This window comes from Musca autumnalis, unplaced genomic scaffold, assembly GCF_047663935.1.
Source record: "Musca autumnalis isolate F117 unplaced genomic scaffold, ASM4766393v1 scaffold_4, whole genome shotgun sequence".
NCBI classification, from domain to species: domain Eukaryota; kingdom Metazoa; phylum Arthropoda; class Insecta; order Diptera; family Muscidae; genus Musca; species Musca autumnalis.
Window position 1 is genome coordinate 228,654,229 of NW_027411977.1, and position 20,288 is coordinate 228,674,516.

The window sequence follows — 20,288 nt, forward strand, 5'->3', positions numbered from 1 at the left end:
TCTGAAAGGGTCTAAAGAAGCAAACGTTTTTTCAGATTTTTCTTTAATATAAAAATTCTTGTGAAATTTTCTCAATCTATTGTATGGTTGACTTGAAGTGTGGCCATACACCATTTAATTAACAACAGCAAAAAAATAACATGTGAATCGCCCTGTAATGATATCCCTTAAACCACCAGGCCACACGGCAATTAGTTATACATATGTCTTTTCAATGTGGTCGGGCCACATGCCAAATCTCAGATAATTAAATCATGGAGCAAAAATTTTAATAATTTTTAGTTTTTTTTTTTAATTATGTGAACGTGCATAATAAAAAAACTTAAAATGACGCCCAACTTTACTGAAACTTTGGATGTGTTTTCGGCTTTACCTTTTTTGCGGGGACTTGTAGCTAGTTTAGATTGTACGGGAATTAGTGAATTGTCAATTTCAGTTTCAATTTTCAATAATAAATAAAAAAACTTTAAAAAACATATTATCATTCACTGAATCCACTGCATTATAAACGTGCTATTATATAACAAATGTTCATAATCTCATTAAATACCTTCAAATAACTAATTATTCTTTCTTCCTTCTTTAATTTCAGCATTCTCCACCCATCGACCCCTGAATCTTTAACTTCATCGACATCTCAATCACCAACAAATACCACAAAAGCGCTCCAATCGACATAAGGCACCAACCACAACATGCCCAATATAAATTTCCTTAATCGGTTTCAACCGGCACCCCTGTACATTGTCTTATTCCTATCGATATGTTACTTCAGTGTTCAATTGATTTTGAGCCATTTGACGCATGCCTTAACACTGCTAATGGCCTCATATCATATGTTATGCAATATTCTTGCATTGGCTGGCAGTATTGTGACCATAAAGGTAAGTTGTAAGAAAAACAAGCCCCCAACCAATGATGACTTTGGACCAAATATTTAAACTTAAGCGTACGTACAGAGTATGGCAAAGATCGATGATTGATCTCATTGGCCAAACAAAGAATTCAGTAGTTGACAAATTGATTTCTTTTGTAGAATGTAGTAAATAAGGAAATGACAACAACAAAAAAGTGGTTTTGTGTTGTAATGATCCTTGAAAACATAAGCCGAAAACACAACCAACGTTTCACTACATTTTTTGTGTAATTTCTGATAAAATAATTAAGACAAATTCGATCTATGTCATCCTTGCTCTTTCATTCATTTTAGAAATGACGCAAAACTTTACACAAACGTTAAACGCCTGCTATGCTTGGTTTACATTTACGAAATCCACTCGATTTCAACTGTCAATTCCTTTGCGTATACGTCAAATACAAACTCATCCGAAATCCATTGGATTTCATTTGACGTTTAAGCAATGGAATTGACAGTTGAAATCAAGTGGATTTCGTAAATGTAAACCAAGCATTATACTATGAAATTATACTATGATTTAAACTGTCAACCCCATACAATAAACGTCAAATAAAATCCAGTGGATTTAGAACTACGATTTATTTGACGTATATACTATGGAATTGACATTTGAAATCGAGTGGATTTATAAGTCTAAACGTACTATGAGATGTGTTTTCGGTTTTATTCTTAAGAAAATCCTCCATAATCAATAAAACCTCATTTACATCATGCGGGTTCAAACGCATCTACATCAAAGGAGTTTTCACTGCAGTCCAAACGGAATCGTAAAAAATCACTCCCGTCAATAAATTTTATTAGCAGTTGTTTAGAGATCCCTTCAAGCAATCCAACAAAATGTTTGCATTCAAGAATACAGTTTAATCACTAGTAAACTGATATAGGCAGTGAAATCAATACTCTACATTACAGGATTTCCAATTTTTTTTTCAATAGCACAACTATCTTTTCTTTAACTTCCCATTTTATTCTCCAAAATCCACTTAAAAATTAAGTGTATTTGAAAGAAAAAAAATCATGTAGGCCAAGGTACATTTATAGAAGGTAGAAGTGACAATCAGCTGTATTCCTACTTTTTTTGTAAATTTAGTTTTCAAAATGTAATAGGGTCTACTCATGAAATTTGAAACTTCGAAATTTGCCTCCATAAAATACTGTTTTTCTTCCTAAACTTGTAGCAAAAATGACCTACCACAGTCTTGAATGCTTTATATTTACATTGTCATTCAAATTTGTTCTATTTTGGAGGATTTTCAAAATGTATTTATGTTTTTCCTCATGGTAGAACAAATACAAGGTAAAGTTAATACTACAACAAATACAACTCGAACAACAACCACAAAGGAATTTGTTTTTGTTTGTAAACCTTAGTGTCAACGTAAATGTAAACAAAACAAGGAAATGTCTATAAATTATTGGAATTTAAAAAACTAATAATTTTTCACATTTGATTGAATATTTTGGAAAACATGAATGAAAACTCGTTAGATTTTCAATTTGAATGTTTCCATATCATTCCACTAAATGCATAATTTCTCGCAGAAAGTAGAATACTTGCAAAAATGTTTCGGGTCGCTGGTAATTCATTGAAAAAAGAGAAGATGTTTCAATCATTTGCTTTTGAAAACAAAAAAACACATGTTTATTAGGGCTTCATTCTTTTCAAGTTTAAGACAATACCACACATATTTACAAATATTGTACCGCCTCTATAAGCGGTGTTTTAGTGTGCGGCATGTCGTTCGGACCTGGAGGAGGTTACATGTCAATGATATGAAGCCGTCTTTATGGGAAATAGTTTTTTTTCTGATGAATAATTTTTTTCTTCAAAAAATATATGTCCCTAATATACATCGAACATAGAAATAAATATATAAAATGTCGTATGGAATTTGACACTAACACTACAGCCCAGTTCATTCAGCTGGGTATTGCTGCTACCTTTTCTTGTTCTACCATGGTTTTTCCTGAGGAAATTTTTGGAACGACCCTATTATTCAATATTTTCTTTGACAATTAATTTTCGATACCAACAATGTTGTTTTTGTAAATTTGTTAGTTGTTGTAATTCATGCACATACCTTCTATAAATTTACCTTGATGTAGGCGACTTAGAGGTCATTGACTTTTTGTTATACAAAAAAATAACAGAAATATTAACTGTATTTATTATTGTTGTTTTTGTTTTTTATTCATTTTACCCATATTTATTTTCAAGGTTAATTCAACAGTAAAACAAATCAAAAACCAATAGGCAAAAATGCAAAATATTATCAGAAAAAAAAAACATTCAATGAATTTTGTTAATATTAGATGGAATTTATTGTTCTTCATATGCAAATTTGTATAAATTGTGTGCAAATAACATGAATATTTTAACAATTTTTAAAAATGAACTTTTTCCATTTATATTTTGTTGTTTTGTGTATAGATTTATTAAAATATTTTAGGGTACTTAACACTTTTGTGGGTCAAAAAACCTTCAGATAAATCTATGAAACAAAAAAGTAAGCAACGATAAATCAATAATTTATTTATTGTTGATATAAGCAATTTTGATACCGATATTTTAGTAATTTATATTAGGAATGCAGATTTTTTTATTCATTGGATTAGAGTAGTTTGACGTAATATATTTGTTTCATTGACATCTCCTATTCTAAAACAGAGTAAGGCAGTGTGTCTCACGTGAGCGAAAATTTACTCTCGCTAACAACTTGTATACACTCAAACTGGTGCTGAGCGAGAGAAAAATTTACGCTCACGTGAATCACATTACCTTAGGCCATGTTTATATTATAGCCTTTTGCAGGGTTAACCTTCTTTATGAGGATTTATTTGAAATATAATCAAAGGAATTGACATTTGAAACGTTTGTTAATTACGGTTATATATAAACGTACTATTTACTCTGTTCTAAAATGACGTGTAAAGGATATAATCACAAAACTTCCAAATAAGTACTTAAAACATTAAAAATTTTGGTCAAGAGTGTCATCAAATTGATAAGTAGGCAATATAATTGACAATTGGTCTGTCTTTTTTACTTACTAAACTTTACTGAGCAAATTTCTCTCAAGAACAAGTTTTTAATGACACATCTGTCAAAATATGTGTCAAAAGAAAACATTCAGTAACATTTCGTAACAATTATTGTAAATTATGACGTAATAAGACACATCTAATGCTTGGATTACATTTACGAAATCCATTCGATTTCAACTGTCAATTCCATTGATTAAACGTCAAACGAAATCCAATGGATTTCAGATGAGTTTTCATTTGACATATAGGCAAAGGAATTGACAGTTGAAATCGAGATGATTTCGTAATGTAAACCAAGCATAAGATAAATGAAGCATCTTATTAAAATCTCTTTGGTGTAAATGCAACATTAGGTCGGTTCGATAACATAAAATGCAGTTCGATAATAAACTTGTTCAGTAAACGACAAATGAGAAGTAGTTGCAAGTACTTGCAAGAACTTACAAGTACTTGAGAAGTTATCGAACAGAACTATTAACTAAACCTTTACTTGGCGTTTACACAAGACAGACTGTCTGCAAATACAACTCTGATTTACTAACACATACATACATTTGTCGTTTGTCTCCCAGCTGTCCATCATTTTTTTAGAGACAGTAGGCTTATCAAATTTTTGATGTTTTTGTAAAAAAGAAATGAAACGATAATTGAAATGTTTTGAAAATAAAAGAATATGAACAAAAACAAAATATGTGAACGGAAAACAAAAAGAAATCGACGATTTTCATTCATAATTTTACAACTGTTTTTGCAGTTGTCTGGACGCCTACGTCACACAGGCAAGATTTGGGTTTTTGACAATCAATACATGTACTCAACTGTCCTGTCATGTGTAAACGCAGGGTTACTTACATAAGCAAATTTATAACAAGTTTACATTAGAGTTTCTTGACGGTACAATCTTCTTATAAAGACAGCAAAAACAGATTAGAAGTTGTGCAATGTTGAGTCGGGATGTCACTGCCTGCTTCGATGCAATACACATGAAGTCGTGAAAAAGGCACTCCGGTCGCTACATTTTATTAGCATTCTTTAATTTAGAGATCCCTACAAGCAAGTCAGTTTGTAGACCCCAACGAACAGCAACATCATTTCCCAGCAAAAAAGTTGGAAATCATGCAATGTAGAGTCCTATCACATGAACCGTTCGTACAAAAACGTATACGTTCAAAATTTGGTTCTTGTAAAATTTTACGAACCATTCGTCTTTATCTAAAAGCTTTCGTCTATTTCGGAAAAGCTTTCATATTTCAGGGTTTGCATAATACTTATTTTGTGAATTTTGCAGCCGTACGTAGTATGTGTTGCTTGATGGCAAGCTCGATAAACAGATGACAAACAAAAATGTAAACAAATTTGTCAAAAAAATAATTCACGTAATATGAAGAATCGGCGGTACTTCTTCCGTGCTTCTGTGAAAATAAATAAAATGACATTTTCGTACCGGTTTCATGTTTTTTTTTTGCCATTAATTACTCCAATAATTCAGTTTTCATTCCAAATATTCCAAATGCTGGGTCTTTTCATTCGTCTATTTCTGACATATTCGTTCACCTGATATTAGCTGTGTTCCTTTACTTACCTGAGGTTACCATTTTTACCATTTGTTACCATTTTTAGCCTGCAAAGCGTTCCTTAACCCCGAAAAGTGGCAAAACTGGAAGAAATTTTTAAGAGAGTGAGAGAGAAGGGAGAGCGGAAATGGCTTTCTTTTCTACCACAGGCTACCAGTCAAATTTCTGCAGGTAAAACATGGCAGAACTGATTTTTCGACTTTTGTTTGACGATTATTTCACAATGAAAAAGAAAATGGACGAAAAACAGAAGAAAATGTCGAACGCTGACAAAACAAAACTAAAAACAGTGAAATAAAAGACGAAAATCATGATGAAATTATAAGGTGGCGTAAAACGGCCAGCTGATTGGTTTCAATCTGTCAAATATTTTGTTATTGTGAATAAATTGTATGAAAACGTAAACAAACATTTTGACATATTGAAGAATTTTCGGCCAAAATAGAGTTGTTGTTGTGCTACTTACGTGACCTGTTAAATAGATCTTGACGAAAATTGATTTTTTATGTTTCTTTTTGACATTGCTGCCAGATCTACCATTTTTCCGTTCCTTTACTTTTCTGGTAAAAATGTTCATGAGAGAGCAATTTTGAACAATTTTGACACTTTTCTCTTTTACCACTCTTACCATTAAAAAAGTAAAGGAACAAAGCTATTGTTGTGAAAATTAAAAGCTTTCATTTGTTTGTCACTCGAATACAAACGTCAATCGCAATGAAAACCAACTTGTTTCTTCGTTCAAGAAATCGACGAAAGAATGGGCAAAAACTTTTTACAAAAACAGGCTGTTAACTTCATGTTTCGATGCAGTCCAAATGAAGTCGTGAAAAATCCACTTCCCTCATATTTTATAAGCAGCTGTTTAGAGAAAACTACAAGCAGCGGTTATTCATGAGACGGAAATTATTAATGGAACGGAGTTTCGAAAACTGAAAGATGTTTTGGAATATGAAGCAAAAACAGTTGCGGTTGTATTAAATGCATCAAAGAGAGGGAAATAAACTCCGTTGCCGTTGAATTTATTGGAGACTTTTTATAATTTATTTAAAGGTCTTAAGGGCAAAACTTAAGGCCTCGACACATAAGAAGCATTGCATTCTTGCTGAAGTCATATCTGATAAAAGACTAAAAACCAAGTTCGACCTAATAAAAAGATTTCAGAATCACATTTGAATTACCAGATATGACTTACTAGGCGTTTACACTAGACAGTTTGTCTTCAAATACAACCCTGATTTACTAACACATACATAAATTTGTCGTTTGTCTCCCAGCTGTCCATCATTTTTTCACAGACAGAAGGGAAGACAATTTTTTGCCATTTTTGTAAAAATAGGTGATATAATAATTGAAATGTGTTGCAAACAAAAGGACATGAACAAAAACAAAATATGTGAACGGAAAACAAAAAGAAATCGATGATTTTCATTCAAAATGTTACAACTGTTTTTGCAGTTGTCGGGACGCCTACGTCACACAGGCAAGTTGTGGGATTTTGACAATCAATAGATATACTCAACTGTCCTGTCATTTGTAAACGCAGGGTTAAGCAAGAATGCCATGCTTCTTATGTGTCGTGACCTTTAGGACGTCGGTATATAATCAGCACCCCGGCTGGCTTATTTTACAAGAAATGACGCAAGCAAAGCGAACAATGCAAGCGACGAGCTGATTTAAGGCCTCGGTACATAAGTATAAAAAGAAAAGGACAATCTACTTCAATTAATGACAGAAATTGAGACTTTCATAAGCATGAATTTTGAATTATGTTCCAACTTTAAGGATTTGGTATATAGGAGCCTAAAGTCATTAGTGGTAAAAGAATAAAGAACGGCCGGGCCAAATTCGAGCTAGGTTAACCTTTCGCCTTTCAGTACTTTGCCAAAAATAACATAAGCAAAAAAGCTAGCCGCTAAGGCCGTCATCAGACCATCTGCTTTTTCACATGTATGTTGTCACCTTGGGTATACTAATATACAGAACAGCTGATGTCATACATGTGAAAAAGCAGATGGTCTTTTGACGGCCTAAGCATTTATGGATACTTTACACGATATGTTTTTTACATATGAGTTGTCACTTTTTGTATACAAAATGTATATGGAGAGTGACAACACATATGTAAAATAACATATCGTGTAAAGTACCCATTAGACTTTACACATCTCTAGGGAAAAAGTGACTCAATCTATCAAAACGTGAAATGATCTGCTCAATAAATCCATAGAATGATACCATAGCTTCATTCCAGGGGCTGGATTCTTGTTCTATGAAAATTTGAAATGAAAAATATTTCCTTTATAATTTTTTCCATTTGACAGTTTTCTCCTTTATAAAAGTTTTCATTTCACATTTTCATTGAAACAGAATTGAGCTCCAGTACTTTTTTAATGATAAAATGTCAAAAGAGCAAACTGTCGAAAATGAGTCCAACGTACAAAATGGCAGAAACGTCAAAAATCTGGAACAAATGTCAAAGTCGGCGTATCAGCCAATCAGAAGCCGGCAAACATGTTGCACATTTTTGCTCGCTCAAATTTGTCTTGTAAAAAGTTTTCAAAGAGAATGGCTATCATGGTACAAATACACAGGTAGCCGCATCGGCAATTGTTGGCAACATAAGATGTCAAAATTTGACATCAATTCAGCTGGCATGATAATGCTACCTGTATTATTGTACCATGATGGCTATTCAGCGCAATTTTTGTTCAAAGAGAAGTGAACATTTTGCAACTTTTTTGGTGTACGGGAATGCATTTCGGGGAAAATGTGTTAAATGTGTTCTGGAACGAAGCTCATGTGTGTCGGCTACGTTCTCACAGACATAATTTTTGAAGAAATATGGACCGATGATTCCACCGGCCCAAAAACTTCACAAGTCACGCGTTATAGCTATTGAATAAAGAAGGTCTACTTGGATCAGCTGTTACGAGTGATTAAGCTACATCAATGGGTACAAACAATTTGCTGGGTTATTTGACAGTTCGTTAAAGGAATTGAAAATTTGGTGGCGCATCTTACTAGACACCAGACAATTTGTCACAGTCGGGTTAACAAATTGACATTTTCGTAAAAATAAGAGAGCTAATAATTGAAATGTGTTGAAAACAAAATAACATGACCAAAAACAAAATATGTGAATGAAAAACAAAAAGAAATAGATAATTTTCATTCATAATTTTACAACTGTTTTGCAGTTGCAGGATGCCTACGTCACTCAGAAGTTTTGTCTTGTGCCAGACTATGAAAATATTTTGAGTTTATGGATAAGAAAGGAGAAAGGGAGCGCTTTCGCTTCCGCTCTCTCTCTCGAAAAACCTAGAAAATTTGCATGTGTTATTTTCAGTGTGTGGCACAAGACTTTGGGTTTTTGACCATCAGTACATGTCCTGGTGGAGTAAGAAGGTGTTACATCAAATCATGTCAAACGTCAAATTTGCTCACAATAATGCATTACTGTGAATTGCTTGTTTACATTTTGTATGTGATTTTATTCACAATAACGCATTTTGACAACTGGTATGAAGATCAGCTGTTTTTGGCGCTACACCTTATTATTCCACCATGGTATATGTACTCAACTGTCCTGTCATTTGTAAACGCAGTGAAAGCCCCTGCCACACGACGAAATAAATTTCATGAAATTATGCGCTCTTGGGTCGAGTTCCATACTAGAGTAATTTTATTAAATTGCTATAGTGTGTAACTCGATTTAAGAACTCCTAAGACTTAGTTTAACCGTTAGACGTTTGGTGTAAATGTCCGTTCTTTTTTATACCCTCCACCATAGGATGGGGGTACATTAAGTTTGTCACTACGTTTGTAACTACTCGAAATAATCATTGTAGACCCCACAAAGTATATATATTCTTGATCAGCGTGCAATTCTACATCGATATAGCCATGTCCGTCCGTCTGTCTGTCCGTCTGTGGAAATCACTCTAGCGTCCGAACGGATTGACGTAGGTTGATGAAATTTTGGGAAAATATGTTATATTTACGTAGGACTTTTGGTATTGAAAGCGGGCTATGTAGGTCCACGCTTTCGTATAGCCCTCATACAAAATGACGCGTGACGCGCCATCGTTTTAAGGAATTTTTAAGATATTTGGCCCATTTTACCACCGAATTGGTTGTAATTTGGTACTTTGTGTCTCCAGAGGCCAAAAAATATTCCTACCAAAGTTGGGTTATATAGGTCCACGTTTTGGTATAGCCTCCATATAAGGCCCCATATAAAGTACGCGTCATTTTAATATATTTTGACCCATTTGACCAAAGAATCGGTTGTAACTTTGTATTTTGTGTTTCCAGAGGCTAAGAAACATTTCTACCATAAAATGTTTATATAGGTCCACGTGTTGATATAGCCCCCATAATGCAATATCTCCCGATTTTCGATATTTTGAACGTTTTAGCCTCATTATCACACCGATATGGCTGAAATTTAGTATTTAGTCTTCTTTAGACGTATAAAACTTTCCCCCAGAAATTTGTAGGTATAAGTCCACGCCATCATATAGCCCCCACAGAACGGTAACTTCCGAATTTCGGTATTTTGAAGGTAGTGGCCATATTAATCCACCGAAATGGCTGAAATTTGTGGTGGAGGGTATAAAAAGTTCGGCCCGACCGAACTTAACGCTTTTCTTACTTGTTAATGGTAAAGCCAGTAATTAATTATGTCTGTACATTTTAATCGGTCGGAGGCTTTTAGTGACATTTCATGCACAATGACAAATTTCCCCATATAAAAAATATTGATGTAAACCTAACCTAACCGTAAACTTATACTCTGTTCCAGAACATGCAAGAATATACTATTATTGAATATTAAACATATTAAAAAAACTAGAAAAATTCCCACGCCCTTTAAACATACCTGATGTTGAATGGCGATGTTGATGAAAGGTTAATTTTAAAATTCTTTTTTACATTTCTGCTACTTTTATACCCTTACTTCTTGAACATACTTGTATGTGGAGGCAATATTAATACTGAAGCGGTGCTTTAATTGTCCGCTCTCATAGGGTACATATACATTAAAGAGATTTTAGTAAAACGGTTTTTATACGAATTTTAGTAAAAATTTTAGTAAAACAGTTTTTATACCAATGGAAATGTAAATTGGCATTTCCTTTGAATATACGTCATGTTTTCCTAAAGGAACTGCTTTATTAACATCCCTTTGATGTAAACATGGTCTTAGAATACTTAACCAAAATCATAAAATATTTCGAATATTGTACTATTTTGCTCTTCCTTGTTATGAAACACTTTCAGTTTTACAAGAGCCCTCTTATATAACCTGTTGTAAGTGCAAAATACAAAGAGTTTTGATTTAGTTGTTTGTTTTTGGCTCGTGCTTTGAAAATATCACGTTTTTTTACTACTACAGCCTATTGTTTTTATTTGGCACAGTGAAGTGTTTTTTCAATTTTAGTTCAGCCAGTTTTATTGACATTTTGTGTGTTTCTGAGTCAGAAAATAATTGTTGTTGTTGCTGGCACCTAATTATGTGTATTACGCACATTTGATGGGACTTTGTAATATTTTTATTCATATACAAACAAATTAACCTGTTTTGGGAGAATGAAAAAAACTACTATTTCCAAGGAATATTTTAGAAGGGACAGGAGCTACGTCTCTGTCGTCTATATTATTGGGGTTATTCCGAACGGAAATTTCTGGTGAATTTTTTCACTTTTTCCCTTAAGTTGAAACGGCGGAAAGACAAAAACTCACTGGGAATTTTCGTTCAGAATAACCCCTATACGAAACTTCCTTCCCAGTGCCGAGTCCTCACAGAAAAGTTTAATTTTTAATGGCTGAAATATTGCCAAGATAAAGCGGCATTAACGCAGGGCTTATGATCAGGATAAACATGCGTGTAAACTGAGATCTATATATTCCACGAAATACAACATTAGTGGGATTCTCAAGTGCATTTTTTGGACAAAAATCGGTAAAATTAAAATGCTTATAATTTCAGAAAATAACGAATTTTGTCGGAAATTTAGCAACCAAAATAAAGTTGTCACTATGTCCTAACGGTAGCAACAGTGTTGCCAACTTCTATTCGAACTTTTCATTCATAATTTTGCTTTTTAATTTGATCGATTTTTGTCGGTAACCAAAAAATGCACTTCAGAATCCCACTAATGGCTTTTTAAAGAAATATGTTATCAAGGATAATCTACTAAAGCTTCGTTTACATTAAACGAATTCTGGTAGAATGCCTCACTGAAGTTGTCAAATCCATTTAAAATTTTTAGTCATTTAAAACTTTTATGATTCTTTTTTTAAAAATATTAGGCCTTCAAAGGGTTAACTAGTTTAACACACTTCCAAACAATTTTGTTACTCTTTTGTTTTTTTGGAATCAATCTAGGCTTTATTTCTAATTGTAATACATCACACAAAGCTTCCGTAATGAAGTCGGGGTATGTCGTCAGTCGTTTTTATTTTGCTTTTGTTTTATAAAGTGTTGCTGAACTGTTGAAATTTGTAGTGTTTGTGAGGGTGGAGTGCAACTGGTGAAGCGTAAACCAAAACAAAAACGAACTCTTTGTAAAGCTAATTTGTTTCTAATAAAGCGAATCAAATATAAAACCACAATGAAAATTTAATTACACGGGGTAACAATTATGTTAAACCTTTTTCAATTGCTAGACTCAATTTCAACCGAAATTAAAACAAAAAAAAATTTAGTTTATTTAAACAATAGTTCTGTAAGAGCCTGTTTATATTATAGTTTTTTGTCGGTTTAGCCTACTTTATGAGTATTTATTTGACGTATACGCAATGGAATTGATATTTGAAAACCAGTGGCTTTATTAAATCCGGTGATATGTAAACGTACTATAAGTTTGGTTATTGTTCCACAATTCCACCAAATATTCACAATTTTTCATTTAAATTTGCATTACTATTATTTTTAATTAAAGCAACATTTTTGACAGCTCAATGTACCATCAGCTGTGTTCCTTCATATATATTTTTGTCCTTCCTTAGCCATGTTTACATTAGAGCTGTTTGCCGGTATAACCTTCTTTATGATGATTTATTTGACGTATACATAATGGGATAGACAATTGAAGTACCGCAGTTAAGGCCTGGGTACATAAGCTGCCTCGCCTGATTACCTTGCTTGGTTCTGATAAAAGAATAAATAAAGAAAAGGGTAACCCAGTTCGAAATTTGCTCGGCCTTCTTTATTCTTTTATTTTTATTATGTCAGAAATGAAGCAGGAAAGCAAGGCAACCAGGCGAGGCAGCTTATGTAGCCAGGCCTTAAAATCCTGTTATATGTAGACATATTATTATATTTAGTTCACATATACGAAATCGAGTGGATTTCAACTGTCAATTCCTTTGCGTATACATCAAATGAAATCTCATCTGAAATCCATTGGATTTAATTTGACGTTTAAGCAATGGAATTGACAGTTGAAATCGAGTGGATTTCATAAATGTAAACCTAGCATTAGTTCCCGTTTACAGAAGTAACTTTCATGGTACAAATACACAGGTAGCCGCATCGGCAATTGTTGGCAACATAATATGTCAAAAGTTGACATCAATTCAACGGAGTTGACACATTATGTTACCATCAGCTGGCATGATAATGCTACCTGTATTATTGTACCATGGTCACTTTGCATTACATAGTTCAAACAAAGACATAAATGCTCTGTTCCAGAACTTGCAAGAAGCTACTATTTTTTACTACGATAGCATTTTTCCCTTTATGTTATCGGAAAAAATAGTACAAATTATTAGATTCTTGCAGTTCTGGAACAAACCAAAAATATAACAAGATGGGACATTTACATTGCTACTATACATCGGCAGATGGCGCTGTAGGTCTAACCAAAGACATATAACTGTAAAGATTGGACATAGTGCATAATGCAGTTCAATTTTACTATTAAACCATAGAGGGTGTTTGTGTATAACAGACAACTAACAGAACACGAAGGCAACAAAAACAAGTATAACATAAATTTATGTCACCATATTGGAACATAACATTATGTTAGACCTCCAGCACCATCTGCCGATGTATAGTAGCAATGCAAATGTCCCATCTTGTTATATTTTATGTCTTTGCAAAGCTCTTATGTTACATGGCCACATGCCAATTTCACAACAGTTATTGCCCTGTTTTATTAATTTCAGTCATTTTTTCAAAATCTCATCTTTACTCATGAAATATTCTAAGCAGAGCCTAGACATTTATATATGGGATTAGTAAAACCGAGTTGTATTTCCCATATTATCCCCTGAAAATTGTCGTTCGTATTTCAACGTGCGATCTAACTCTCTATTAATACGTTTACATTGTAATGGAGTTGGTTCAGTAGATTTAAATTGTCAATTCCATTGCATTTACCTCAACTAAGTACTCATAAAGGGAGTTTACCCGGTAAAAATTTTCTAATATGTGTATGCTATTGTAGGCCGACTTCCGTATTGTCAGTTGCTTTGTATTCGTGCATGAAACTAAGGGTTCTTAAATCGATTTCCCAACTCTGCAATTTCATAAAATTACTCTAGTATGGAACTCGATTTAAGAACCCCTAGTTTCATGGACGAATACAAAGCAACTGATAATACGGATGTCAGCCGTACTGTTTGTATATGTATTTGTTTTGTATTTGTAATTTTTGTATACCAAAAAATTGAAAAATCAAAAAGTTTTTTATTCACCACATCAACTAAAACAAAACATTGATATTAATTTATGCTTTACCCACTTCTTTCAAACTTGAAATATTGCCAAGTTTGTGGTCACAGGGACACATGCAGCAATGTAGATAAATTGTCAGTGTAAACAAACTTGAATTGTGGTTAATAAAATATAAGTTATTTTCTGTTTATAAACTACACTGATAGTACAGGTCTCTGTAAGTCCTGGTCCACCCTAGAGTGATTTTATTGAATAAAATGCATGAAATTATGCGTCTCTAGATCGAGTCCCTAGCTGTAGTGGGCAACTCGATCTAAGAATGCCTAATTTCATGAAATTCGGATCGGACTCGGTGAGAGAGGGTGTTGAGAGGCAAAGGGTTACCATATGCCCCACCTCTCTCTCCTACAAACTGACATTTGCCGCAAGGAAAATTGCCGAATATAAATATGGACTTACACCATATGTTGTTCACATGTATGACATCAGCTGGTCTATACATATTAGTATACCCAAAGTGACAACATACATTTGAAAAAGCACATGGTGTAATATAGCCATAAGCAACATGGCTTAAGCCATTTCTGATAAATTCTAGTCGAATTCGAACTAGGTTACCCTTTGCCTTTTAGTCTTTCACCAAAAATAACTCAATAGTACGGTAACATTCGAGTTTTTTGCCGGGTTAACCCACTTCATGAGGATTTATTTGACGTTTGCGCTATGGAATTGACATTTGAAACCCAAACCCACTGGGTTAATCCTGTTAAGTGTAACCGGGGAATAAGCAAGCTTATGTACAAAAATCTTAAGTCATATAACTTTAAATGGACTTTCTGGATCAAAAATCCTGAAGTCAAGGACGTAGTCATATTCCGTGGCATACTTTCGCGAAGGACCCCAAAATCCATAGGTATACTTCGGGAAGGTGGTATATGCGCCAACTCTGGTCTAGAGACTCAGGATATCCTAGCTAATACTCCTTTCTTTATGGAAGGGTCCATAGAAGCACCTTTTCTTTCAGAAAGGGTCCATGGAGGCACCTCTTCTTTCAGAAAGAGTTTCTTTCGGAAAGAGTCTCCAGAAGCACCCTTTCTTTCTGAAAGAGTCTCTAGAAGCACTATGGATGCAGCCTTTGTTTTAGAAAGGGTCAATAGAACCGCACTTTGTTTTATAAAGGGTCTATAGAAGCACACCTACTTTCAAAAAGGGTTCGGGTCTACCGAAGCACCTTTTATGAAAGAAAGGGCGTATAAAAGCACACATACTTTCAGAAAAAGGCTATGGAAATACATTTACTTTCAGAAAAAGTCAATGGAAACACATCTACTTTCAGAAAGGGTCTAAAGAAGCACTACTACTTTCAGAAAAGGTCTATAGAAGCACTACTACTTTCAGAAAAGGTCTATAGAAGCACTACTACTTTCAGAAAAGGTCTATAGAAGCACCCTTTCTTTCAGAAAAGGCCTATAGAAGCACCCTTTCATTCAGAAAAGGTCTATAGAAGCACCCTTTTTTCATAAAATACCTATAGAAGTACCCTTTCTTTCATAAAGGCCCTATAGAAGCACCCATTCTTTCATAGAGGACCTACAGAAGCACCCTTTCTTTCATAAAGGACCTATAGAAGCACCCTTTCATTCATAAAGAACCTGTAGAAGCACCCTTTCTTTCATAAAGCACATATGCAAACACCCTTTGCTTCAGAAAGGCTCTACAGAAGCACCCTGTGTTTCAGAAATGGTCTATAGAAGAACTCATTGTTTCAGAATAGGTCTATAGTGGCACCGTTTCGTTCAGAAAGGGTCTATAGAAGAACACTTTTTTTGAAATTGGCTATGGAGGCTCTTTTTCTTTCAGAAATGGTCTATAGAATCATTCTTTCTTTCCATTTGTTTCAGAACGACCCTTTCTTTCAGGAATGGTCTATCGAAGCACCCTTTGTTTCAGAAATCACCCTGTTATTGCAGCGTCTCATGAATATCATTAAACCACCAGGCCACATGTCAATTAGTTATATGTAGTTTTATGTGGTTCGGCCATTAGAGCTGGCAAAAAATCGATGGCACTATCGATAAAATCGATTGTTTTTTTAAAAATTAAATATCGATAGATAGTTTTGCCTATCGATATTATCGGAACAAAAATCCCCAACCTAAAATTCATTGAAATAAATAGAAATTTTTGTGCTTTTCGTTTTTTTAATATTTTTTATAAAATAAAAGCAATTGCTTATTCTCCTTTACATTTCTGTGAAGTACTTGTGCAAAATGTCAAGAAAAGCATTGATATTTCCGCCATTTTCATCTCCAAAGTAATGGTGTTGACAACTTAACGATAATATCGATAGCAATCCATATTTTAAAACATTATATCGAAAATATCTAATGTTGGGAATATTGATGGTTTGCCAGCTCTATCGGTCATATGGCAATATATTATAGCTTTGTTCCAGAACTAAAAAGTTTTTACAACTTTTACACATTTTACACATTTTACCCGAAAAACCGTTCCCGTACACAAAAAAGTTGTTAAATGTTCACTTCTCTTTAAACAAAAATGGCGCTGAATGGCGCTCTGTTTAAAAACATTTTACTCGACAAATTTGAGTGTGTATAAAATAGTAACATGGTTGCCGGCGTCTGATTGGCTGATACGCCGACTTTGACATTTGTTTCAGTTTTTTTGACGTGTTTTCCATTTTTCCGTTCCCGAACTATTTCAAAAAAACTTTTGTGTGAGAAAACATTTTTACAGTACTCTCTTTTACGAGTTTTACTATTAAAAAGTACGGGAACGAAGCTAATATGTTTTTTAATGTGGTCTGGCCACGTGACAAATACCAGGAGCAATAAATTGTTTCAGCCCCTGAGAACAAATTTTGTTCGTTTTTCGTGAATTCAATCAAAATAATGTAATTTGATAACTAATACAATGACGGTAATCGAATAGGCCGACAACTTCTCTTTAAAGCTGAGTACACATTGCCAGTTTTGAATGACAGCTTTGTTGGTGCTTGCTAGTGTGGCCGTTCATATTTGTCATTAATCATGCAACCATAAAATGTTTTGTGGTTGCTACACGGATAACTGCGAAATATCGACATTCAAAACTGACAATGTGTACTGCTCTTTACTGAATAACTTTGTTATCGAACAGCATTTTGTAAAAGTTTGTACAAATTTGCACAAATTTTTGGATTATTGAACAGACCTGTTGTCTTCGAATTTATAGGCAATATTGTAATTAATGGTCTGTTCCGGTACTGCAAGAATCTACTAATTTTTACTATTTTTTTTTCGATAACATAAAGGAAAAATGTTATCGTATTAAAAAATAGTAGCTTCTTGCAGGTTCTGGAACAGAGCATAAGCTATACAAATTAGGTCATGCTTACATTAGAGCTTTTGTCGATTTTTTATGAGGATTTATTTGACGTATACCCAATGGAATTTACATTTGAAACCCAGTGGTTTTATTAAATCCGGTTATATGTAAACGTACTATTATTTTATTTTTATGACTTTGTAAATAGGTTAGGGAGCATGGCCACATGGCAAATTAGTTTGTGACAATCACCGGAAATACACTGGTTTACAAAATGACAACTTTCTTTTCACAATTTGGGAAATTTTGTTATCCAATAATGGGCTGTTTATCATTTTTCAACTAATTTCTCTATCATTTTATTGATTTAAGAATATTTATTTCTATCTTGTTTTTGTTTTAATAATAAATTTGTTTCTTCTTCCCCTCTTACAGCACAACGAATTACACAATAGTGACGAGGAAAAACGTTATTCCGAAACAAATTTAGCCAAAAAATTTGGAGAAAATACTGACAATGACACTAAACAATTGTCAGCAACTGATGGTGGCGGTGGTATTGTTGCTGTCGTTCAAGTGGCAGTGGAAAGTGAAACCCAATTAAGAGAGAGAAAACGCCGTGAACAAAAAACTCGCAACACTTTTGGTTGGGCACGCATAGAAATTCTAACCATGTTAATTATTTGCATTACCTTGGCCTCGTTATCCTTCTCCCTACTCGTTGAAGCTTTACAAACTTTGGTGCATATTGATCATCAGGACTCCATGCATCTGCCTGTACATGTAATGATCCTTGGTGTGGTGGGTTTACTGCTAAATGGTTTCACATACATCCTCATTGGTGGTTATACCCTGCATCAGGGTAATTTCTTACATATTAATCCAATGGGTAAGGTAATTACCGTGGAGTCATCAAATATTACCGTAGAAACGAATGGCTTAACAAAGTCACCAGGAGCAGCAGCAGTGGGGGCGACCGCAATAAGCAGTGATCATCAACTGAGAGATGATTTAAAGGCAGAATTGGGTAAGGTGCATTATCATACACGTCGTGAGGGACCGTCGGAGTTGTTGCGTGATGTTTCCAGTACGATTTTTGTTATTGTCTGTGCCGTAATTGTCCACTTTGCCAAAGATAAGGAACATACGGCGAAATTCATTGATCCGGTACTGTCGATCTTTTCCTGTTTCCTTGTGGTGGCTTTAAGTTATCCTTACAGTAAGTATATGTTCTTTGGGACTTCTTTAAGAAACCATCTTGGATTCCTATGAAAAACTCTTGGATCTTCCATAATAACATAACCTCACTATCTTTAACATAACCCCACTTTCTGTAACATAACCTCACTTTCTGTAACATAACCCTACTTTCCGTAGACTTTTGGATCTTCTTCAGCAACACAATCTCTCTTTCTGTAACATAACCTCACTTTGTTTAAACAAATGTCTTATCATTTTTCTCTCTCCCCCTTTCCAGTGAAAGAAGCCTGCATGATTCTCCTGCAAACAGTTCCCGGAACAATAGATATGGACAATTTCGAACGCAACTTGGTCACCAAATTCCCACAAATTGTTAGCTATCATGATCTGCATATTTGGCAGTTATCATCCCATAGCTATATTGCCACAATACACATTATTTTCAAGACGCCCAAACTCTATGAGAAAACCATCGATGATTTACGATCACATTTCCATGAACACAGAATAGCCCATGTTACCATACAACCAGAATTTCAAGCTGAAGGTGCTGCAGCAGCAATTGAGGCAGGAACTGTCGCCAAAAACTCTATGGAATGTTTAATGCAATGTCAAAATCCTGACTGTGCCGATAAAATGTGCTGTAAAGATTCTCACACAGATTTGAGGGAAGTTAGTGTTTGTGATGGTCATGGTAAAAAATCCAAGAAACATCATCATCATGGGCATAGTCATGGTGGTGGTCATGGACATAGTCATGCGCATGGTCATAGTCATAAGACCAAGCCAGCCAGCCATAAACATGGTAAAAAGTGTGGCAATTCCAAAGAGAATAACATTGCGCCAATGCAAATGGAAAATCAGGAAGTTCCAGAAGAGGCGGCATCACCAACTTGTCCAGTGCAGCAAGTTACTTGTGCAGAAGAAAACCATCAACCACCTTCCAGTGCCAGCACCACTTCCACAGCTATCGCAAAGACTGAGATTTCTTCGGTAGTTTGTGAAAATACCGAGGCTAGTAATGGAACAATGTCATCATCATCACCATCATCGCCACCGGACAGTAATGCTGATAATGACGACAGCACCACCACCATCACTAAATGTTAAGCTAATGTTTTTCGTTATTGTTAATTTTTTGTTTACAAAATGTTGGAAACCAAAGAATAAAATTCTGATTTTTCTTTTGGAGTTTTGGGAATTGATTTCCATTTTGTATTTATTTTTTTTTTATTGTGTTAAGTGTGCGACCTCGGTTTTCGATTAGGCTGTCCTCCCGACCATAGAGACTCCCAGGGCTAGGGTACTCAACCCGCCAATCGAACCCAACACACTAACATTGAATTGAGGGTGTATTCTATTGCCTACTTTCACTATATTTCAACAACACAGCAAAGGGAAACGTCATGCAGGGATCTTGGTGGAAGGATCCCGTACTTGCCCACCCTTCCTGGATCCAGTACCTCCATAACTTACTTTTCTCTGGACCCCCGTGCACCACACATTTGTCTCACACACTTACTTCATTGCA

At 34.5% G+C, this 20,288-nt stretch overlaps 1 protein-coding gene and 1 long non-coding RNA gene across 2 annotated transcripts in view; both read left to right on the plus strand.

Moving 5' to 3' along the window:
- The window catches only part of ZnT77C (Zinc transporter 77C), a 44,827-nt gene extending 24,869 nt beyond the window's left edge, over window positions 1-19,958 (plus strand). Inside the window, exons 2-4 of the mRNA XM_073980619.1 lie at window positions 593-884; window positions 17,993-18,776; window positions 19,035-19,958. Of these exons, the coding sequence (XP_073836720.1) occupies window positions 696-884; window positions 17,993-18,776; window positions 19,035-19,867 (1,806 nt within the window). The 5' untranslated portion in view covers window positions 593-695 and the 3' untranslated portion in view covers window positions 19,868-19,958. The remainder of the gene's footprint in view (window positions 1-592; window positions 885-17,992; window positions 18,777-19,034) is intronic.
- LOC141400920 (uncharacterized) overlaps window positions 1-20,288 on the plus strand; it is a 57,335-nt gene that overhangs the window by 24,986 nt on the left and 12,061 nt on the right. The window lies entirely within an intron of this gene.